This window comes from Phyllosticta capitalensis (genome assembly GCF_038381095.1).
Source record: "Phyllosticta capitalensis strain CBS 128856 chromosome Unknown BKA78scaffold_9, whole genome shotgun sequence".
Taxonomy (NCBI): Eukaryota; Fungi; Ascomycota; class Dothideomycetes; order Botryosphaeriales; family Phyllostictaceae; genus Phyllosticta; species Phyllosticta capitalensis.
In genome coordinates, this window is record NW_027117447.1 from 1,834,471 (window position 1) to 1,850,587 (window position 16,117).

The following is a 16,117-nucleotide window of genomic DNA, read 5'->3' on the forward strand; positions in this document are numbered from 1 at the left end:
TATGAAAGGGCAGAGAAATGCCGTGCAGCTTGCTGGTCTGGCTCACTCCCTGTTCTGTTCCCTGGAGCGCTCCTGTTCAAGGTGGGTCGGTGTGCACGCGCTATGCAAGAGCGGCGGGCTATGGCCGTTGTGGTGGCAGGTTCGCATGTGCGACGGACGGCGGGTTGACTGGTAGGGCGTGGGTTGCTAGATGAATGTATCATGGATGAATTGATGTGGCGGCGGATAATTTCCCCGCCCCCTCTGGCCATCTTCCCACCCCCCTGACCTATCGTCTTAGGCTAGACCCACCACCAATTCCTTTTTCCCCCTTAAAGACTCCTAAGTTCATAGCTTATATAAAGAGCTTTAGTATATACAACAACTTAGAGATCCTACTCAGCCTAATTATAGTAAAATTGGAAGAAAAGAAGGGGCACCTGAAGGGGCACCTGCTTATATAAATGGGACTGGAAGCTTATTAGCACCCCCTCTTGAGGGCCCCCTTCTTAGAGAACCACAACATATACACACTAAACGCGTCGCGATTCTTGGCTGCAAACTTGGTAAGTCTTCTTTACTACACCTATAAAACTACAGGGGAGTTAAATCAAAAGATGAAAAAAGGCGCATGTGTGGTCCAATCTATGGGAGGCGGTGGGAAAATAGCCACAGGGAGGTGGGAAACTATCCATCCGATTGATGTTGTAGAGAGGCGCAACGTTGCGCCACCACTTCACCGAAAACCAATCGAGTCTGTCGGATCATCAAACCGTCAAATCAAGGGGAAACTAAAGATACCAGAAAAAGAGAAAGAAGAAATCGCACACCTCCCTCCAAGGCTTGGTAACCGAAAGTCATGGCACGTGTAGGAGCTCGACCAAGAGAAAACAAAGAGTAGAGGCGGCCGTAGAGCAGTAGACAGTTTCCATGTTAAAGGTATGCATACAGGGAGGGCGCATTCAAGGACCGACGGCCGGCAGCACCACCAGCATGACAAGGCAATTGGATCAAAATCGCACTTCAAACATTTCTACGAGCGTTATCCTCATATTCATTCGTCATAAGAAGGCTCAAGAAGCCCTCGTTTGTCAAATCCCAGGAAAATGGGAGTTGACCTCTCAGGTGCCCCGGTTGTCGCTGCGGCTTCCGCAAGACTTTGAAAAAACACCGCCCACACCGCCTGCCCGAAAACCAGGGGAATTACTCAGCTTCCGTTCGCGGGATTGTACATGCTGCGCTTGGTCAGAAGCCGGAAATCTCTCAATCCTCCATCATGGGGGTAGCAGACAACTCACCAGTAGTCGACGTTCTTATTCTGGGCCAAGCCGCCGTTGTTGCCGGCCCAGATGGGAAAATCACGCGCCTTGCCACTGCCGCCAAAGACGGCGAAACTGAGGATGAAGACAATGACTTGGGTGCCTCCGTCCAGCGCGGCCGAGACGAGGTAGTTCCAGCGGACGAAATACTGCGGACGGTACTTGCGGAGATAGCTGCAAAAGGGGGTCAGTAAACCACGATCGAATAGCACAAACAACAGAAAGGGTTGGAAAAACTCACAACTGCGCGAAAAAGCCCAGGGCAAAGTAACTCAGAATGGACGAGTTGACTCCGACAAAGAGCCAGCCCATGTACCACAGGATGATGCTCAGGTTGATGTATTCGAAGAAGCGGATCTTTGTCTTCTTGTACAGCAGCCAGAAGGGGACGGGCACAACGAAGCCGACGAGGTACGAGATGGTGACCCACTGGTAGCGGGCGCCGACGCTGAACAAGTGCTCGGCCATGGACCACGCCAGGGCGAGCGTGTTGTACTGCTGCACGTTCTGGCCCGACCAGATGTTGGAGCCCTCGACCGACGTCAGCACGTCGAACTGGTTGTCGACGATCGTTTCCATCATGATGTAGTCGAAGATGGCCCCGATGATTGTCCCCAGCATCTGTGCTGTGAAGGTGGACCGCGGCGAGAGATGCGCGAGCTGTGCAAGCTTGAGGTCGCGGAGGAGCCACTGACCCTGCGATACGCCGTTGTATCCAAACGTTGTGAAGTACATGTTGGCGAGCGGCCTTCCGGGATGCATGTAACCTGCCAGCATCTGCAGAACTGGCTGTTGGTTGAATTGGAAGCCTGTGCAAGGTGAGGAACAGTTTGCAGGAAAAGGGGTGAGGCTAACCTGTCAGGCCCATCTGTGCTCCGAAAAACAGGATGAATATCGCCGCAAAGATGTTGGATATGATGTAGCCCCACCAGGGCAAGGTGCTTTTGACGCCGTACAGCGTGATGATGCCGATGACAAAGGCGGCGACAAGAACCCCAGCGTACCACCATTGCGGCACTTCTCTGTAGCCGTTCTGCATCATCAGTCTGTGATTCGGATCAGTTAAAAATTCTCAAATGGCCAGAAATCGTATGGAAGTACTTGTAATGCGGATCCATGGCCGGATCTGCGAGAATCCGCTGCTTGTGTTCTTCCTGAGTTTCTCCGCCTTGCCAGAACTTCCACCAGGAAGGATTGAGGACCTTTTTCAGAGCGGACGGTTTCAAAAATGACCAGCCATACTTGATATCCTGTTCCTGGTCAGTGAACACTCATGGCATAACATCTCAATGTGCTCACATCGTAGTTCCACAGAACCATGTGAACCAGTGCCGCTGTGATGCCCATATTTGTTGTGATCAGATACGAGATATAAGACGCCGTCATGTAAGGGATTCCTGCGTCGACGACCGCCGTATCGTTGATGGTATTGTCCGAGTTGAGGATCGTCGTCAGGTTGTACTCAACGTAGTTGGTAAAATTGGAGCTTGGATCGAACAAGAGCTGCGACATGAATGGGACGTCCTTTGCCCGCCAGGCGTTCATGTAGTACAGTCCCATGTACAGCTGTCATTTGGTCAGTTCGTGTTTAGAAGAAACAATGAAAAAAAAAAAAAATAACTCATGCCATTGAAGCAGAGGATCAAGGACAAAAATGACTTACGCAGATGCAGAGCAGATAGCCAATACATGAATTCGTCAGGGTATACAGTGGAACCCAGAGCGGGGAACCAAGAGAGGCAATGTACTGCCAATCGAAGCTGACGCTCAAGAATCCTAGCCCTTCATTGCCTTGTGACCCACCGAAGAGGTTTGTAAAGACGAGCGAGTTCTGGTTCGCGAGGCAGAAGATCGAGATTCCCTGTAAAAGAGGAAACATCCACTCCTTTTTAATTCCTCGTCAGTCGACTTTTCTGGCGCATTTTTGGTGGATTGGGATGAACGTACGGGAATTATTTCGTAGAAGAACATGACAAAGAAGACAATGAGGAATACTCGGAGGCGTTTCCAGGTCTCAGAGCGGTCTCTGTGTAGCGCCTCAAACACGGAGTTGACTGGAATGTTGATGGGCCATAGCATCTTGGTTGGCTGGACTGAGGGCATCGCCGTGTTAGGTCGTCTCGCGAGGCATCTTAGAAACTTGAAGGCATACCTAAAACCTCACGCCTGCAACTTCGGAGTCAGCATTGCACAATTCCGGCAGAGAAAGGGGCCAAGAAACACGACAACGTACATCAATCCCGCAATCCCGTATCCCAGCAACTGTGAGGAGATGACCAAGAAGACCGCCGCCCCTGGGCTGGGGCTTTCGTCGTAATACAGTCTCTGCGCGGCAAGAATCTCCGTCGCGACGGCGCTGGTCGCACCCGCAGATGCCATGACCACAATAAAGGCATGTTCCTTTGAGTTGAAGGGGGATGGGTTCAGAAAGTGACCGACTCGACCGCATCGGGGCAAGAGAGCCATCGCCTCGCCGATGATGTAGGCAATCACAGTCTAGGCAGAGCGTTGTCAAGAGTCGAGTCGATTGCAATGCGCAACAGACATTCTATATGAACTTGCATCCAGAGATTGAATCCATGGAAAGTCTGTTGAGGTGCATGGAATATGAACTTACCAAGAAAATGACAGAGACATAAATGGTTTGCTAGAGAACCAAAGGTCAGCATCTGCTCCTTTAGGACAATACATTTAAATCGGAGTGCGGGGAACAGTCTCAGGGCAGATTTTGCGATATGAAAGTCACGTACAGGCTTGAAGTAGTAAATGGTCTGCAAGACAGCCGAGAAAATGGCCAATCCCGATCCTGAGCCAAGTCAGAAGAAGAATCAGAGGCGCAAAGAGAACAAACCGATGAACAAAGCCCTGAAGGTCCACGGACTCAAGCTCGGGTCACTGGCGACTTGTTCAGCACCTCTGTACAGTGAAAGATGACAGCGAGCACAACGCACTCGTCGACATGCAACACGTGGGTCACAAGTTCCTTTGCATCGCTGACAACAACGGCCTCGCCGAAATGGTTCTCCTTGCGCACGTCGTAGGACGAGTCCGTGTCCGAACCAGTAAGATGTATCTCATGGGCGGCCTTTTCGTTGTAAGCGTGCTCTTCATCTTGGAGCTTCGGACCCGAAGGCGCTTCCGTTTGCGACTTCGTCTGATCGGTGTTGACCTCTGGCGTCGCACTGATTTCCTTGTCGGTTTCCATCGTTCGGGACCATTGAGCCGTGTCTGGGTGCACTGAAAGACGTACACCAAGAGGAAGCGACTCAAGGGACTCGCGTCTATTTGATAGCGCCGCTCAACACCTACCTCCAGATAACGAAGCCTCAAACTCTGTTTTGGGGCGCTGGGTGTTGATAACCATCCTCGACCGACCCCTCTTTAGTGGTGCGACTTTTGGAGCGATTGGCAAAAGAGGCGGCACGTCGGTGAGATCATGGATCGTCTAGAATAGTCGGCAGCAGTAGCGTTGTGGGAGGCTCTAGTGGCCTGCAGACGCACCAACACCTTCCCAATCGACAGGGCGCATCGCGTTCAGAGACGACGGATTCCAAATATCCGACCCGAAATGTCGTACTTCTTCGAATGACAAAGTGTGCATCGCGCCTATCTAGCCGTGGTGTTGATTATGGCGGCCCCCAATCGGCATGCGTTCCTGACAAGAGAGTCGCATCGAAACTCTGGAAGATGTAACGGCGCGATAAGAAGTGCGGGTTGAAGCAGGGTTGGGTTGAAAGTCGTGATGTCGAGAAGCGGGGTACGAGTATACGGGACGAGAGTACGGGCCCAACGTTCGGTCGCTCTTTCCTCATTCATGAAGGAAACTTGCGGCAACTCCCGCGATTTCATCTATCTAGCCCGCAATAGGACCCTATTTCCCACTTGAACTCTCTTCTTTGGTGATCAATGTTTTTTGGATAATGTACGACTACCGAGGCTTGCATGGTGCATGGCAAAGAAAACAACGCCATTGTGGACAATCAATTGAGATGATAAGACACAATAGCCGAACAAGCAAAAGTAAGAAAAAATAGAAGGAGCCACAAGCTTTTGACAAGCCTGAAAAGTCTTGGAAAAAGTCTTGGTATGGGTAGGGAATGGAAAGTGGACAAGGATAGAAGGGGAAGGGTAGAAAATAGAGAGTAGACAAGGATAGAAGAGAAAGGATAAAGCATACCATCCCAGATTCCAGAAATTTCGGCTACACATTGACATCGTCACTTCACTTGCAACGTCGTCACATCATTTTCAGGAAAAACCAATTCATTGTACTTACTCTAGCAAACAATACAATACTACGAGAAGAGTGGTGAAGAAGAAGCCGCGACGTGGAAATCTTATGCGGCCAACAAATCCAGATCGATAGTCAAGGAAACTGATACTTCAAGACAGACCCGAATGGTGAAAACCTTGGTCTATCTCTACTTCCTCTCGTGGGAAAACCTCTAACGGAAAAACCTCTTGGAAAAAAACCTTTGTGGAAAACCCAACCTTTCTGACGGCCCCTGAACATGGTGTTCTTGAAGAGCTCTGCTGTGCATGACGACTCCTTTTTGGAAGCCGTGTGCTTACATGACGATACACGTGCTGTCCCTCTCATTTGCAACCCACTTAGCGTTGCGCTTGACCCTATGCGCGCGGCGGTGGGGAGCAGGGTAGTCACGCTCGTAGTCATGGTACCTCGGCTCCACAATGTTGTACTGATGGTTGTTGCCGCTGCGACGCTCACGGACCGGCTCAGAGCCGCTGGAACCATAGAGGTACCTCAAGGCCGGCGCAGCGTTGCGGTTCGGGCTGCGACGCTGACGGTGGTGGTGCGGCTCGGCCACGTTGGTATGGTACCTTGGAGCCTCAGTGTTGTAGTAGTCGTGGTGATTGTGGTTGCTGCGATGCTCGCGCTGCGGCTCGGCCAGCCTGGCATAGTGGGTGCGACCAGACCTTCCTCCGACGAGCGTAGCCGCAGGAGAAATGCGTTCAGAAGGAGAGTAGTCCCGCCTCGCGGGTCCGTAGGGGCCCTCGTAGGCAAAGTCGGGATTGCGGCCCTCGCCAACCCAGCTCCACTTGCCCTCGCGCCTGCCGACCGTGTTTTCGTTTTTGACGGCCAAGGCGGCGTACGCCTGAAGAGTGTCCTGGGCCTGGTTGCCGGTGCGGTGGGGGAGTGGCTCAGTTTCGTATGGGTAGTGCTCGTCGAGGTTGGACAGCTGGCTGAGTTTGACGTAGAGAGAGCGATTCTCCTCGCTGGTCAGAGGCTTGTGGGCGGCGGAGACGCGCAAGGCCGCGATCTCTCTGTGGAGTCTGGCGCGCAGAGACTTGACCTGGAACGAACTCAATGGGTGATCGAGCCTGTAGCGCTGGTGGTGCGGGTTGAGGGAAAGGGGGTCGGGGGCAATGAGCCTACCTGAGCTAGCCATTGTGTTCTCGGTTCTGTTTGGTGGCAGAGTGGATGGAATACGTGAGTTGATGGTGCTAGGTAAGTGTCTTGACGAGTTTGGTTGTTGAAACTACTCTAGGGGAACTCTTTCAATTTATCGCCTTCTGCGTGTTCCAAACACTGTCATTGAAATACAACTACGAAGTCTGTCGTGGTTGAGCTGAGAAAGCGGGTTGGAAAACAATGTCTTTGTTCAAGAGTGGTGCGTTGATGCCGCACAATGCCTTTGTTCGTCGAGTTGGCTCTTACCGACTTGCGACTCGCAACAGTCACTTCAAAATTTCTCCGCAAAACTTCGGAGTTCCTGGCATATACACAGATCAGAATTTGATACCAGGTCCAGTTGTAAAAGATTCAGAATCACAAGGAAAAAAATGATTCTACCCGTGAAAGGTGTGGAGTAGCTGTGGAAGCCTCACAAGGCACATACCCAGGATGAACCACTTGAGTTCCTTGCAATGGCTTTGTTTTTGTAGGATGGAGTTGTTGTCGTAAGATGAAGTCATTTTCGTATGATGGAGCAGTTTTGGTACGATGGAGTAGTCTTGGTACGTTTTCGCAAGACGGACTTGGCTGTCGGTTCGGTTGTGCAGTTGGAGAAGTTGAGGAAATGACGAACCGCGCTGCCCAAGATGCACCGATCCATTGTTATGTCATGACCAACGACAGACGCAACGTGCGTGGATTCGAGCGTCGCCCGCCTCATCCATCCATCCACCCATCCGTCTGCTCTGCCAGCAGCTCGTCTGCGTGACCCTCGCCTCTCGCCACAGAAAAGAAACAGGAGAAGAGAAAAATACAACTTCATATCCAGTGTCTGTCCGTGTCAACAAATACATATTACAAGCATACGAGCGCATCCGAAGAGAAAAAACCGAACAAGAAAACGCCAGCCGCCCACCCACCCAACCGCCAAAACCCAATTCCCATAGAAGCCCCCTCCTTCCTTTGGCGCCGATCATACAATACAGTCTTCGCTTCGTCTCAACATTTTCCTCAATCGCCAGCGCCGATCCAAACGCTAACAAACAAACAAACTATTTTCACTACGCCGTGGACAACAAAAACAAAAAGAGGAAAGGAAACCATTTGCACACACTACGTTTCTACTCGCAACAAGTTCTACTCATCATCATCGTCATCCGACAAGTCAATGATGACAGGGGCACTCCTGCTCCCCTGCGATCTCGCCGCCGCAGGCGCACCCGACGCCGCCTCCATGGCCACAGCAGCGGCCGCGGCATTCACCTGGTTCACCGAATCCTGCGGCAGGCTGTTGAGCATATCGAGGGCCTCGTAAAACTCGGGCGGAATGGCGGCCGAGTCATCCAACGGGGCAATGGCGGCGTTGAAATCAAAGGGCAACGAGTCGACCGAAGGCGTTGGAGCTTCGTTTACAGCCGTTTCAGGAGGAGCACCTGTGGCAGCAGGCGCGTTAGCAGGGGCAGAGGTAGACGGAGAGGCGGCGCTGGCGCGGCGCTCAGACCGGCTGCGCTGCGTCTGCGTTTCCTTCTCCTCCCGAACTGACCAGCTGCCGTCAGCGTCGACGATGATGGCCTTGGCCGTTGCGAGCTCGCCGCGCATTTCGAGCTGCTTGCGCACGTCGACCAGGAAGCCGTCGACGACGAGCTGCGTCGGGCGCGCGTCGGCCCCGCAGATGGGACAGCGCCATCGGTCGACCTCGGTGATGATGCCGAGACGTGTGGTGAGAAAGTTGGCCAGGTCGAAGCAGTCGCGGTGTTTGCACGCAAGACCCCGGACGGGCACGTTGCAGATTGCGGAGGCTGATGTCGGGTCAATCAGGTTGATGGTGATTCTCAAATCGGTAACCGCAAGGTCGTCATCCGAGTCGTCTCCGTTTGGCAGGATGGCGGAGCGGATCTTTGAAATGATTGAGGCGGCGGAAAGGAGTCGTTCCGGGGCTGTCACTGCTGAGGTGATGGTCGCTTCAGTTTGGAAGTTGATCTTTTCCACTGCCAAAGCAAAGCTGGAAACAACCGGCTCATCCGATCTGCGGCAGACGGTGAATGTGATCTTGTTGGTCAATTCCCTGATAAACGGGGCAAGTACGACATTATCCCATTTTCCGTGAGGCTTTTGCGGGCGGACATTGAAACCGTTGATAATGAGGAGCGTGCCCATGGGCCACTCAGTTGGGAAAGACATCCATTCGTCTTTCGAAACATCCATAGAGGCAGGTATTCGAACACACCGGAACCGATAAGCTACACTCCCCTCTCTGGCCAGGCCGTGAGGCGGGCCGCGAGCCATGTTGGCAAACTCATTCGGCGAGACCTCAAACTCGAATTCGTGGAAAACTCCGTCAGAAAGCCTTTGCGGGGGAACGGCAAAGTCCACAACAGACTGGAACAGCTTCTCATGTTGAGCGCCCTGCTGGACTCCTGGCGGCTGCGGGCGAGCTGTCCCATTGACTGAGACGCGTCTTTGATGAGGTTGCTGTGCCTGATTGCGCACCGCTTGCTGAGCTAAGGTCGGCTGTCCGGGGGAATTCGATGTTCCATGCTGGATAGGACCTTGGTTGAATTGCCGTTGTAAGAGGTTCTGGCCAGGTGATTGAATGGGGCTTTGCACAGGCCTCTGTTGCTGAATGTGTTGATTCAATGTTGAATTCGGGCGTTGATTCGAGAACAGCATGTTCTGCTGACTTTGACTTCTTGCGCGCGCTTGCTCTTCTGCGATTTGCTGCTGTTGCCGCTGCAACTGCTGCCTGTGCCTGTACTCTGCCATTTGCCTTTGCAGCTGTTGTTCTGTCATTTGTCCTAGTTGCTGGTCCTGAGAGGCTAGGGAATTTTGTGCTCGCTGTTGAAAAGAGGCCTGGTTTTGTTGCAGCTGTGTCATCCTCGACATCCATTCTCTCTGCCTGGCAAGTTGCTGATTGGCCGCAAGTTGTTGGGATTGCTGGACGTCGGCCTGGAGGAGATTCAAGTTGGCTTCTCGCTGCTGGTTGGGCTGCTGGGCTAGCTGTAGCTGGGACTGGAGGTGATTGAGGACGTTTGGGTGCTGGGCTTGATGAAAATCCAAGTTGACGTTTGGCCCCGCCTGTTTGGCCACCTTTTCCATCTGCAAAATCACCTTGTGCATTTCTTGCCGAAATTGATTCGTCTCGGCAGTTTCCCTTCCTGCTGCATCGCGGTTGGCTTGGGCTTGGTGGGCTTGGAACAGTCCCATCAATTTGCTCTCAAACTGATGCGTCTTTGCAATGTCGGGCTGAATTCCAAGCGCACCTATAAGAAGCTTGACCTTGGCCATATTTGCGATTCGTTGCCATTCTGGAGACTTTAGGCCGAGAAGTGATCGGAATTCAGGTACGGTAAAGGGTGTTTTGCTCCCCTTGAAAACCGTCCATCCTCGGACGATGCTGTTGGATAACTCATTTAGTCGAATGTAGTGATGGTTGGAATGCATGGTGTCCCTTTCGCTCAGTTTCTTGAGTGAGAGTGGGAGGTCGCAAAAAACGTCCCTCAGTGACGACTCAATGGGTGGTTCTCCAAAAGCCACTTTGGCGATGGAAGCTAGATGCGACATGGCGTCTCTAATCCTTGGGTTGTTTCCAGGCACGTGTCCAATTACAGCCAAACTCATGAATTGGTGTAGAACCATGTACTCGTGATCAGTGTTGGTCATGGCCTGGTAGAGGCTGTGGCACCGCACCCGAGAAGCCGCAGACATTGGCGATGTCAACATCTTTCCAACTTGGTCGAGGCAAGCTTGACGGTCGAAGCACGAGTAGTCGGAGGGTGCGGGCACGTATTGGACTTGTGGGGAGGGAAGATTCGACGTCGGCGTCGGTACGTTGGGAGGTTCTTGAGGAGGAGTCGGCCGGGGAGGGCTGCGGACTTCAATAGGCATGCTGGTTCGCGGCGTGGGAAGACGGCCCATTGGTGACTCTTGTTTGACCGGCGGTTGAGCGGGTGAGGTGCGCTCTGGCGGAGGCTCTGAAGGACCGTCCAATTGGACAAGAGCCGGAGGCTGTGGTCGTTCTTGAGCCGGAGACGGTCCTGGTCGTTCTTGTGGAGAGGGTAGTCGCTCTTGAACTTGAGGCGGCAGTCCTGTCGGACGTTGTTGTGTAGGCTCTTGTGGTCGTTCTTGTGGAGGTCCTGGTCGCTCTTGAACCTGAGGCGGCGAAGGCTCAGTCCGGTCCTGTGTAGTGCGCGTCGAAGCAATGGGCGCGGTCGGGACGGTATTCGTGGAAGCTGTTTGGGATGTCCGGCGTCTTTTGGTGGGTCGGGCGGTTGTGGGTACCGTCTTGGAGGCAGACGCGGTGGATAGCCAGTCATACTCACGACCGCCCAGCCAGGCCGTGGCAGTGGCATTGGGAGAGGCAAAGTGGTTGCGGTTCATGATGTCGCATGGTGTTGATGGAGCAGACGCGTCGAAGGGTGGTATCCGAGCGGAGACGGAGATGGAAGGCGCATGTAGAGAGTCGTTTGAGGTAGCACAGGCGGTCTGGGCGAAAACGGAAGCGACCAGGGCGCGTCGCGATAATTAGAAGCACGATGCGCTGGACAAAAGTGTGGATTGCGGATTGTGGAGAGGGAGGGATGCCGTCATGCAGTAGATTGGCGAGGATGAGGTTGTAATTGGCTACTGGGCCCGTCGTGCCGCCCGCGCCCACTATTCGCCCAAGGGAACGTGAACCTCGCCGCCCTGACAACACCATCACCACCTCACCACCACATCCTCTTCTTCTTCATCACCGGGAGCGCGCGAGCTCCTCCGCCGCGAAGCCATCGCCAACCAAGCCATGCCCGCTGCTGCCGCCCTCACCCTCGCCCAACCCCAACCCCGACCCCGACCCTTGTGATCGTCCCAGCTCATCTCTCCCTCTCCGACGGGACGCGCCTCTCCCGCTTCCACCTCTCCCAACCCAACTTCTCCTCACCACCATGTCACCATCTCAGACGGACCAGGCCAGGCCTGGCGATGTGCTGCTCGTCATCCGTACGTTGCAGCCTCTCGCTCCCCTCACTTCTGCTGACGTCGCCCGTAGATGACTTCACCGCGCGGAGCCCCGACGAGCTGACCATGAAGCGCGGCGACCGCATCCAGCTCATCGAACGCGACGACGACTTTGGCGACGGCTGGTTCCTCGGTAGGCACCAGCAAAACGGTCTCAGTGGCCTCTTCCCCGAAGGTGAGCTCCGCGCCAACACAAACCACAACACCCTAACATGCGACAGTATACACGCAATTGGCACCGCGCACCGGCTTCGCCGCTCCCTTTCGCTCCAAAGCCCCTCCAGCCGCCGACTCCTCCAAAGACCTTCCACCCCCACCCGCGGACGAGGCCACCAATGCCGGTTTGGAGCGACAGCAGACATCTTCTTCCCAGGATACAGCCCCCAATGATTCCACTGGTCAGTCACACCCAAATGCCATTGGCCAGGCAACCGCCGGAGCCAATACCCAAGCAGGCCGAGGTTTGATTCCAGGAGACCAGAGGAGCCCAGTCATGAACGAGACTCTAAATGTAATAGATGAGCATTTGACAGACATTACCACTCCCCGCGGCACGAGTCACGAACGATCGCTACGATTTGGAGGCGACAGTTCTAGCGAATACAGCAGTAGCCACGTTGACCACCGTTTGTCCTACATCAACGGCCACGAGACGGACGAAGAGGAGCAGGGCCTGTACACGCTTTTCGAAGTCCGCGCCTGGACACCCCAACGCGTTGCCGAGTGGCTGGAGGACGAGGGTGTCGACATTCGGCAGTGTAATGTCTTCAAGGAGCAGGAAATCTCGGGCGAGGTGCTCTTGGGAATGGACCAACAATCGCTGCTCATGAAGGAGTTTGATCTCGGTCCCATTGGCCCACGTCTCAAGATTTGGCAAAAGATTCGGAGTTTGCAGGAAGAGGTTGCAGAGTTGGCGCGGAATTCCCAGGCCTACACCGACGGCTCGTCGTCCAGCCGACGCCCTTCGGACGCTCGACATCGTAGCACCTCGATAGGAACGGTTCTCCCGAGGATCCCCAGCTTGATGGAGTCCAATGGCAGGCCGTCGAGCAAACAGCGCCACTCGAGGCAGAGCTCTTCCCAGTCCAAGAAACCGTCGGAGGCGGCCTCTTCCCGCCGCCCGTCGGCAGCGTCAGTCCGGGACCTCAACCACAGCCGGCGGCACTCTTCCATTGATTTTGCTGCTGGAGGCTCGACGCCAAAGACTGCCGGTCCTGTCAAGGTCACCGTGCCCACGCCGCAGTCGCACAAGAAGCAGGGCTCTTTTGACCACAGCTGGTCAATGGGAGAGCAGCTCAACGGCACGACCGAGTCGAGTCCACGGGAAAGCGCCTTGAAGGTCATCACCCCAGATTTGGACCGAGGCTACTTTTCTGGAGGCGAGCTCGAAAATCGCAAGCAAAAGAATGTTTTGCGCAAGGCGCCCAGCTCGAGCCATTCCAGAGAGTCGAGCTATTCTCACGAGGGCGGTAGGCGCCTCTCAACCTTTCGACGCCACAGCCGCATTGGCAGTAGCGACTCGATTCGCGACTTTACCGATGCTGCTCTCTCTGGAAAAGGCTTGTTTCCGTCGAACCGCGCGAAAAACTCGCGTACTGCTAGCGGCCCAGAATTGCGCCATGGTCCCAAGCCCATCAAGGAGCGGGCCAACATTGTTACCAAGTTGGACTACGGAACCCCGAGCATTGATGCTATTGCCTCGTCGCCAAACCTGCTGGAAGGAAGCGATCAGTCCTCCCAAGGAAGAGCGTCGCCCCCTCCAGCCATACAGCGATATCCAAAAGAGGCACGTCCAACTGGTCTGAGAGCCATCTCAGACGCGCTTGCTGGAACCCTGAGCGGTGCTCGGAAACCGCCACCCTCACCAGTCAAGGACTCTCCACTAAACTCTCCGGTGCGCACCACCTCTAGCGGCACGCCGTCGCATGGATCCAAGAGCTTGGACGGAGAGTCTGCGCCTGACGTTCTGAGACAAGGCACCAGCACTTCGATGCAGTCCACTGGTACCGCACCCCGACGCAAGTCGAAAAAGGAAACGAGCGCATACCAGCGAGGCTTGGAACAAAAGCCCCCGGCGGAGCAAATCAAGGGCTGCGAATACAGTGGCTGGATGAAGAAGCGCTCGTCCAATCTCATGACGACGTGGAAGACTCGCCTGTTTGTCCTGCGCGGACGCCGCCTCTCGTATTACTACGCCGAAGATGACACTGCTGAAAAAGGCCTCATCGACATTTCGGGCCACCGCGTGCTTCCTGCAAACGACGAGCGCATCACTGGCATACACGCTGCCATGACTGGAGCCAAGTCTTCTCCCAGCTCGCCCATGAATGCATCAATCCCGACATCTGCGTCTATTGGAGAAGGCAAGGATGATGCCTCGGGCATGTTCATCTTCAAGCTCGTCCCGCCGCGCAGCGGTCTGTCCAAGGCCGTCAACTTTACCAAGCCGACCGTCCACTACTTTGCCGTCGACAGCTTGCAGCAAGGGCGCGACTGGATGGCGGCTCTGGTCAAGGCCACCATCGACCGCGACGACAGCAAAGAAGTCATCAGCACCTACCAGCAAAAGACCATCTCCCTCTCCAAGGCGCGCGCCATGCAACAGAGACCTCCGGCGTTAATGGCTGGCGAGGAGAGCGCCGAGGAGAATGGCGTCAACCCATCGCGCATCGAAGAAGTCGACGAGGACCCGCAAAAAGGGCTGGCCATTTCAGGGTTGGAGGGCAAGAATGACAGCGGTGCCGACGGCGACCGGAGTAACAGTGTTGGTGGCAGCGACACGACGCAAGCCCAGGGCAGCAGCTTTGCGACGGCGAGTGCAGGCAGCGAGTCTGCCGAGACCAAAGAGTAGCGAGGCTGTTCACGTGGCAACTGTGCAACAACACGGCTTTCCTTTGCAAAAGTTGACGATGGAGGGTGGAGGTCGACACGCTTGTGCTAGCGCTGCGGCGGGTACCTACGCTAGGTCCGTTTCACACTTGATGATTTGGAAAGAGACTGTTTTGCCTTGCGGGTAGCTCCGCCGCCCTTCATCCCCCTTTGTTTCTAGTTTTCTTTTGGTTCATGGTGCATTTTGCATCCACTGGTCGCTGGTTGAAGCTTTTTCTCCTCAACTTCCCTCGACCCACATCATCTCTTTCAAGCAGATACCCAGTACTCACGGTCCGTAGTAGATGGGCTCGACGACTGGTACAGCAGAGTCGTCTTGAGCATTTCACGTACTCGGTCGTGCCTTGAATCTTTTTTTTGGTTTTTTTTCGTTTCTCTAGTTTGCCCTTGTTTGCCCCTGCCGAGTCTTTCTCTCTTCTTCTTCCGTAGTCAGCCAGCCTGCTTGCCAGTCGAATCTTTGTTGCGTGCGTCGCATCTGCGTTGGAATCTCTTCCCTCCTTCTGTTGTCCGATCTCTCTCTGTCTCTCCTTGTCTGACACGTCGTTGTCCTTTTTGTCTAGCGAAACCCTTGCATCTGTCCCATCTATACCGACCACCAACTACCACCCACCGTATGTGACTACGAAAGCGGCTTCATATCTTTCCTTTTTCCCCTTGTCTGAATCTTTCCCCGTTTTCATGCGGACGGCACAGTCTCAGCACACACATATAGGTACTTATCTAATAGTATGTAGTAGCTCAAAGTCAGTAGTTGTCAGTCGCCATGAAGCAAGGCCCGCCAATACCCTGCACGTCTCGTCTCCGGGGAGGTGGTGCATTATTGGAACGGAACGGAACGTGCAGCGGGTCCTTGTGCGTCTCTCGTCGTCTCTCGATATCCCTATCAATCAAGAAGAGATGGTTCTCGGTAGAGGCGTGGTGTCTTTTTTTGGAAAAATTTCGGATCTTTCTTTTTTTCGATTTTGCTTTTTGAAGGATGCATGCTCTGTTTTCCCAGTACATATGTTGGGTCCACCCACCCAGCCACCCACCTGCGACCTTTTTGTGTAATCCCGCTACTTCTTGTCCTTCATTCTATGTCATTGCGTATGTATGTCTCTGTGCTGCGCTCTTCAGTGGCGGTTGGAGGAGCGGATGTGGACGCGGGATGTGCCAAGTCTTGCACAACATCCATCTACAAAGCAAGCACTCGTGGTGTTGGCATTGGCTTGCTTAGGTGTGCTGTGTGGCTGGTGGAGCGTCGAGGCGGCGACATCTGACCCGCACGCTGCGTTGTCGTCGTCATCGTTGTTGTTGTTGTTGTTGTCGTCGTCGTCGCGGAAGCAAGCGTGGATTTTGAAAAGTTACCTACCTCATCTTACTCGATTTTAATCCTACATAGTCCATTCATCTTCCTGTCTCATCTTACTGTCTCGCTATCTCACACATCAACAGATGCATTTGCTCGAGTCTTCAAACTCGTAGACTACCGCTTCGCTTCCTTGTCTACCACATCAACCTCCCCTTTCTGCAGATTCAA

At 54.0% G+C, this 16,117-nt stretch overlaps 4 protein-coding genes across 4 annotated transcripts; 1 reads left to right on the forward strand and 3 right to left on the reverse strand.

Moving 5' to 3' along the window:
* Window positions 1-1,186: 1,186 nt before the first annotated feature.
* On the reverse strand, window positions 1,187-4,503 carry BKA78DRAFT_355725 (OPT oligopeptide transporter protein-domain-containing protein; the record flags this gene model as incomplete). Its single annotated transcript, XM_066891954.1, has 14 exons — window positions 1,187-1,214; window positions 1,278-1,472; window positions 1,540-2,107; window positions 2,154-2,344; window positions 2,400-2,548; window positions 2,598-2,864; window positions 2,962-3,183; window positions 3,246-3,391; window positions 3,451-3,464; window positions 3,532-3,794; window positions 3,916-3,945; window positions 4,049-4,104; window positions 4,150-4,193; window positions 4,250-4,503. The coding sequence occupies 14 exons, from the start codon at window positions 4,501-4,503 to the stop codon at window positions 1,187-1,189; spliced, it is 2,427 nt and encodes an 808-aa protein (XP_066741533.1).
* A 1,363-nt stretch (window positions 4,504-5,866) lies between these two features.
* On the reverse strand, window positions 5,867-6,709 carry BKA78DRAFT_355726 (uncharacterized protein; the record flags this gene model as incomplete). The annotated part of the gene is made up of 1 exon (XM_066891955.1): window positions 5,867-6,709. The coding sequence occupies one exon, from the start codon at window positions 6,707-6,709 to the stop codon at window positions 5,867-5,869; it is 843 nt and encodes a 280-aa protein (XP_066741534.1).
* Window positions 6,710-7,851: 1,142 nt separating this feature from the next.
* BKA78DRAFT_298556 (uncharacterized protein) lies at window positions 7,852-11,091 on the reverse strand (the record flags this gene model as incomplete). The annotated part of the gene is made up of 1 exon (XM_066886923.1): window positions 7,852-11,091. The coding sequence occupies one exon, from the start codon at window positions 11,089-11,091 to the stop codon at window positions 7,852-7,854; it is 3,240 nt and encodes a 1,079-aa protein (XP_066741535.1).
* A 321-nt stretch (window positions 11,092-11,412) lies between these two features.
* Window positions 11,413-14,666, forward strand: BKA78DRAFT_192444 (uncharacterized protein). Its single transcript, XM_066883614.1, has 3 exons — window positions 11,413-11,691; window positions 11,741-11,884; window positions 11,931-14,666. The coding sequence occupies exons 1-3, from the start codon at window positions 11,637-11,639 to the stop codon at window positions 14,558-14,560; spliced, it is 2,829 nt and encodes a 942-aa protein (XP_066741536.1). The 5' UTR covers window positions 11,413-11,636; the 3' UTR covers window positions 14,561-14,666.
* The last annotated feature ends 1,451 nt before the right edge of the window (window positions 14,667-16,117 follow it).